Source organism: Schistocerca piceifrons, chromosome 4, assembly GCF_021461385.2.
Source record: "Schistocerca piceifrons isolate TAMUIC-IGC-003096 chromosome 4, iqSchPice1.1, whole genome shotgun sequence".
NCBI lineage: Eukaryota > Metazoa > Arthropoda > Insecta > Orthoptera > Acrididae > Schistocerca > Schistocerca piceifrons.
Window position 1 is genome coordinate 187,156,881 of NC_060141.1, and position 6,417 is coordinate 187,163,297.

At 37.8% G+C, this 6,417-nt stretch overlaps 1 protein-coding gene across 1 annotated transcript; it reads right to left on the reverse strand.

Moving 5' to 3' along the window:
* Nucleotides 1–2,934: 2,934 nt before the first annotated feature.
* On the reverse strand, nucleotides 2,935–4,260 carry LOC124795710 (piggyBac transposable element-derived protein 4-like). Its single transcript, XM_047259791.1, has one exon. The coding sequence runs from the start codon at nucleotides 4,258–4,260 to the stop codon at nucleotides 2,935–2,937; it is 1,326 nt and encodes a 441-aa protein (XP_047115747.1).
* Nucleotides 4,261–6,417: the final 2,157 nt, after the last annotated feature.

The window sequence follows — 6,417 nt, forward strand, 5'->3', positions numbered from 1 at the left end:
CCTCACCTGGCTGTAACTTGTGAACTCCAAAATATTGCACCAAATATAGCTTTCCTATCTTACACTGTGGTGCCACAACAATTTTTTCAAATAATGAAACTGTAGGGAGCAACAGAAAAAATTCCTTCGATTATTTGCTCACAACATTGCAAACCCAAGAACAGCACACAGTTCATAAAAGCAGTGTAAATACTACTAAGACACACAATTTGATTCCACTCATGTGACAAAAAGTGTGCAAAACAACAGGAATTTCAGGAAAGTGTAACATAACAAATTAAAGGTATAGGACAACAATTTACACAGCAAAATCAGGCACTTAATGATTTTGAGAATAATATTAATCAATAGTTCAGTGGGGTGAGCAGGTCTATATGCACTGAATCATCTGACAAACTATCTGGGAAGTTGACAGAACTAGGTAAACAACTAAAACAAGAAATAATTATCAACATATCCCACAATATAAATATATTAATAAAACAGTATCATCCGTAGATGATAAACAGGAACAATTAGCAGGTGAGTTACAAAACCTTAGTGAAGCCTATTCCAAAATTCAGGTAAAAAATGTGACAAATGCTGTCAGTAAGCTGCATGATGTTTGCAAAAACTTACCTACAGAAGTACAAAAGTTAAGTCTAAGAGTGGACCAGTTAAGTTTAGAGTCAAAATTTGCCAAAAACAGAGAGATGTGTGCAGATGTAAGAGGAAATAACTGAAAAACCTGAAGCTGGGATGCTGGATAAGGGAACCCCCCTTGCTGAAAGGGTAGTATCAGTGTGTAACATTTATGTACATACAGTAGAAGAAGCTCTAGAAGAGAAAGAATGTCAATTTCTCAGTATTGCTAAGACTACTGACAATCCAAAATAACATTTAACAGAAAACAAACCCACCCTTTTGGAGAAGGCAGGTACTTTCACTGGTTACCCACAATATGTGGCTAGACCATTGAAGGAAAATAGTGAAGGTTGCCAGATGCAGCAGCACTTGCTGGCAGCTGTACCTGTTGAGCAAGCACAATTGCCATGCACTACACCACAACCGAACATAAACACACCTGTCACTGACAGCGCAGAGTGTTTGCCAACATTCCTTGCAGATGAAGGATTACTTAGGTATTGACAACTTTTCCCCTCACAATTGTGAGGGGAAAAGAACAAACCCTGTGGTCTTTATCAGAGCATCTACATCCATACTCCACAAGCCACCTGATGGTGTGTGGCAGAGGGTACCTTGAGTACCCCTATTGGTTCTCCGTTCTGTTTCAGTCTTGTATTGTTCGTGGAAAGAAAGATTGTTGGTATGCCTCTGTGTGGTTTCTAATCTCTCTGATTATCCTCATGGTCTCTTTGTGAGATATATGTAGGAGGGAGCATTATACTGCTTGACTCCTTGGTGAAGGTATGTTCTCGAAACTTCAACAAAAGCCCGTACCGAGCTACTGAGCATCTCTCTTGCAGAATCTTCCACTGGAGTTTATCTATCATCTCTGTAAAACTTTCAAGACACTAAATGATCCTGTAATGACGCGTGCTGCTCTCTGTTGTATCTTCTCTATCTCTTCTATCAACCCTATCTGGTACTGAATGAACCCAGTATCTTAAATAGACATGCTGAAAATGTTAAAGAGCCATCTTCCTGACCAAATTAGGGAAAAGCTCATTACCATTCTGGAACACAACAACAAACATTTTCTATCTGTACTGGGCTCAATAGATTTGATATACAATGAGAGACCAGTACAACCAAAGCCCGTTAATATGCAGATAGTGCCATGGAGATTTATCGAAATGTTTTACCTCATACCTGAACCCAAGCATGGAAAATTAGATTTGTTGTTGGATACACACACATGGTGACATTCTGCTATGAGCTATAGATATGGCAGGACATTGCCTCTACTATGTACAGTTTGAAAGAGCCTTTCTGGATAAATATTGCTCTGATGTCATGCAAGAGAGGCTCTCACGTGAAGTATTCAACCCAACTTCATTCAATAGCAAACATGGAAGCTTAAGGAGCTATTTTGAAAAATATTTGAATGAAACCAGATACCAAATGAACCTGGTATCTTAAATAGATGTGCTGAAAATTTTAAAGAGCCATCTTCCTGCCCACATTAGGGAAAAGCTCATTACCATTCTGGAACACAACCCAAAAAACTTTCTATCTGTACTGGGCTCAATAGGTTTGATATACGAAGAGAGACCAATACAACTGAAGCCTGTTAACCCTTTAGTGACCAAATTATTTCCAGAAGTTGTAGACTTTTTATGAACACTTTATTGGGCTAAGAAACCGTTCATAAAATCATAGTTTAAATCTTTAAAGTGAGAGTTTAGACTACGAGTATAAAAAAATTAGTGGGAACTATTGTTCCCACTGAACTCTAGAGTAACTTCACTTGCTAATTTTAAAAAAAATGTAATTCCTTTATTTTTTAGTGCAGAAACATGTTAAACATTACATTTATATTTTTATTAGTTCATATTGTCCTTTGAGTTCAGTAAGGTGCTACACACAGAGGTACACGACAGTTGCTACGCATTATCTTTGTTCTTGGTGCTACATTGGCGGCATCTTCTGTTTGTTGTACCTTTTGTAGGGAAGTGAGTTCCAACTTTCGCCAGACGAACTTCATCTGGTACTCCAGACACACCTCTTTTCGGTGTTTGAAAATGAACTTGAGAAGCCAGAGACAAGCTGCCTTGCCAAGTGCAATCTAAATGTTAGCTGGTCTGCTTCTGTCTTCTGTAGCTTCCACATAACGTAGGAATTGACAACTGCCAAATCTACGAGAAAGAAAAGCAGTCTGTGCCACCACTTCCATGAACGACAGCCTACAGCATACCATTCACACAGCTGATCAAATCTATCCACTCCTCCCATTATTTTATTATACTCTGCCACAGCCAATGGGCAGAATAATTAACTTCTGCTTCCATCTTTGTTTCTTCTCAAAATAGTTGTAACGTGTTTGGGATTGTGGTAATTTGATAATATACAAACAGGTTTACTAACCTGCCACTTCACTGCTGCAACACATGACCTGACAGCAAATTCGAATTCTCCCCTGCTAAGCTTGGAATTTTTTTTCAGCATATAAGGCAAATCCTTCCTGTTTGGATGAACAGTTCCGATGCCATAAAGTCCATGAGACTGTAACTCTTCCATTATTCGTAGTGTTGTAAAATAATTGTCAAAAGCTATGAGCCTTTTGCTGCCATCCATTGCCTTTGTTAGAGTAAGCACAACTTCTTCACCCAAAATAAATTCGGATGTATCATTTGTATCTCTTTTTCCAGTGTAGATGTCGAAATTTATGATGAACCCAGTACTAGCATCAGCTAAGCACCACACTTTATATCCACGCTTCACTGGTTTCATTGGCATATATTGTTTGAGTGTTGACCGTCCTTTGAAGGCCACCATACATTCGTCAACTGCTAAAACAGAAGATGGTTTGTAGACTTTACAAAGCTTATTTGATATTGCTCTGATGACAGGTCGAATTTTGTGTAACTTGTCATAACCTGGCTTCCCTTTTTTGACATACGTGCTGTTGTCATTGCAATGCAGGTTCTCAACAATTTTTTTGTATCGAAGCTTTGTCATGACCGACGAGATAGCAGTTACTCCAAGAATAGGATCACTGCTCCAATAATTTCCGAGTTGTGGAAACTGATGGACACCCATCAAAATAAGCATTCCCAAAAAAGCTTTTAGCTCAGGAACAGTAATGTCCTGCCAGTTGGAAGATACTTTGGTTGTTTTCTTCCCTGACTTCACAATACACCTTTCCTGCCTTGCATATAAGTTGGTCTGATTGCAAATATGAAGCAACAGCTCTTCTGTAAATGTAGACTCGAAATATTTTATTTCTTTATCTGACTTTGAGAAATTTGCAATATTTTCTGCGCTTTCTTCTAATTTCAGTGGACGATTTTCAAAATAGGAAATATTCTCATTCCACATTTTTTCACTAGAAGAAAATGTTGCAGCAGGTGTTTCTGGGGTTGAATCGGATACACTTGCTTGACAAGGAGACATGTTCCCAATTTCACTAGTGTCTATTGTCAGATTGAAACAGTTGTCTTCATTTGAAACAATAACGTTATCACTATTTCTGAGAATCAGAGAAGTATTTTGTGATTCAGAATAATCATTAGAGTCAGTACTGATATCTGAATCTTCTCCATCTTCTGGTAAAGCATACAAAATTCTGAAAACCTCTTCTGGTGTCAGTCCAGGCATTCTAAACAATAAGAAACAAACAATAACTATGATGCCGATTGCGCAGCCATATGCATTGCACATCACGCAAGTTCAGTGGGAAAAATAGTTCCCACTAACTTATCTTGTAATATTTATGTAATTTTCAGTCAAATCCAGCAAATATACATGAACACTATCTCCCTCACAAATATAAAAGTAGATAAATACAACACAAGTCACTTCACACGCAAAAAGAAAGCGCACTATCCAAAAAATGCTGTAGCGGTCGAAACAGCAACTCGTTTTCACGCGGGAACCACGCTTCTGCATTGATTGACTAACAAGCTAGAAATACAACAGCTTTCGCCTAACCGTTGACAATCTACACGTAGTTAGCACACTCTAACAGAGATGGTAGCACAAGTTAGAAGTGGGAACACGGATTACCACTGAACTTACAGCGAAAACAAATAAGTGGGAACTATTGTTCCCACTGGTCACTAAAGGGTTAATATGCAAAGAGTGCCACAGAAATTTACAGACCAACAAGTGGACAATGGATTCACAGTACAACACAAATGGCAATCATACCCCACACAGATCTATGGTAACAGTAATGGTAATCACAACGGCAATGGCAAAAGCCATAAATTCAAAGGCAGATCTGAAACAAATGGACAAAAGTTTAACAAAAACAACTACTATGGGCAAGTAGAGTTTGGCTGGTCTGTACAATATATAAAGACACAAGCTACCTGTAATAATTATCTGATTGCTTGGCAAACACAAAACTATACCAGACAGCCAAATATTCCAAAGACAGTGGAATTTGACCAGCAAAGTAATGCACATATGCTGAATAACACCCATAGGCAAGGAAAATTTCAGTCAAGAGCCTCACAGTATATTAATTGGTAAATAAAAACACCAACAGTCCATATAGTAGGAGTTGTGCCTAACCCCGAGACAGGTGCCTTCACAATGCTGGAAAACTTGAACCAGTCATGGTAGGCCCCTGTTCTGTTATCTGGCAGGAGAGTGGAGCCATGAGCTTGATTGACACTTGCTTAATCAGATATGATCAAGGTAGCATTGTGAAAGATGACCTGTATCAAAGTAATGAGGATACACAGGAAAACTTGACAGAGGGCAAGGTACAAGCTACTATTAAAGCCAAAATATTTGACCTTGACATACCCATTGCACTTGACACAGGTGATACAACTAATTTGATGTCACAGGTATTCTTTCAAGAACTGAGGAAACATGGGCATATACCCACACTGCCAGTTCAAAATTGCAAGGTACAAACTGCCACTGATCAGAAATCAAAAGGAGTCAAAATACAAGCAGTAATTCCCATCCACTTTGGACAGATTCCTGTACAATACAATTTTTTGATAGTAGAAAAATTAATAGTTGATTGTTTAACCCTTTCAGACCTGAATTTTTTCTGGAGGAAGGAAAATTTTTTTAAATGCTGTAATAGACTTGGATGATTTTTTAATTATTTTAGAAGCAACATTTATAAAAAGATATGTTACCATTTTTGAAAAAAAAATTTTAAATGCATTTGTGTACACTGGGTCTCAATCAACACTGAAATCATAGCAGACAAAACTAATTTATTTAAAAAAGTACACATAAATTTGAAATCATTTACACACAAAATAGATGCAAAATTCACCATAGTTTTAATTGAAAATTAAATAAGTCAGGAATTATGTTCATTATGTGGTTCTAACTGACATGAAATGAACATAAACAGTTTTTTTTCCTTTGACAAACAAAGATGTACATTACATTTTTCACATTTTATTCGTGAATGTCCCTTGCATCCCAGAAATTTGCACCTGGTAGGCAGTGCACCAGTTTCATGAAGAGGCAAGTGTTGTGTTCCATCATTCTGAATCTCTTCAGGAGGCCTAGTTTCTCCTCATCATCTTTGAACAGGTGTATCTGGAGGTGTGGCAGATGGTCGGCCTTGTCTTCTATTCAAGGTATCCATCTCATTTAACACTAGAACACCAGGAAGCTTCATATGGAAGTGTAGGAGATCCATTATTTTCTTCATTGGTAGACCAACTGCATTGGCATTTTTCCTGCATTCAAGCCAGCTCTGTACCACAGCAAAATCTACAGCATGGAAAATAGCTCTGAGTGGCCATTTCTTTGACTTTATAAAAATTTGTAGTA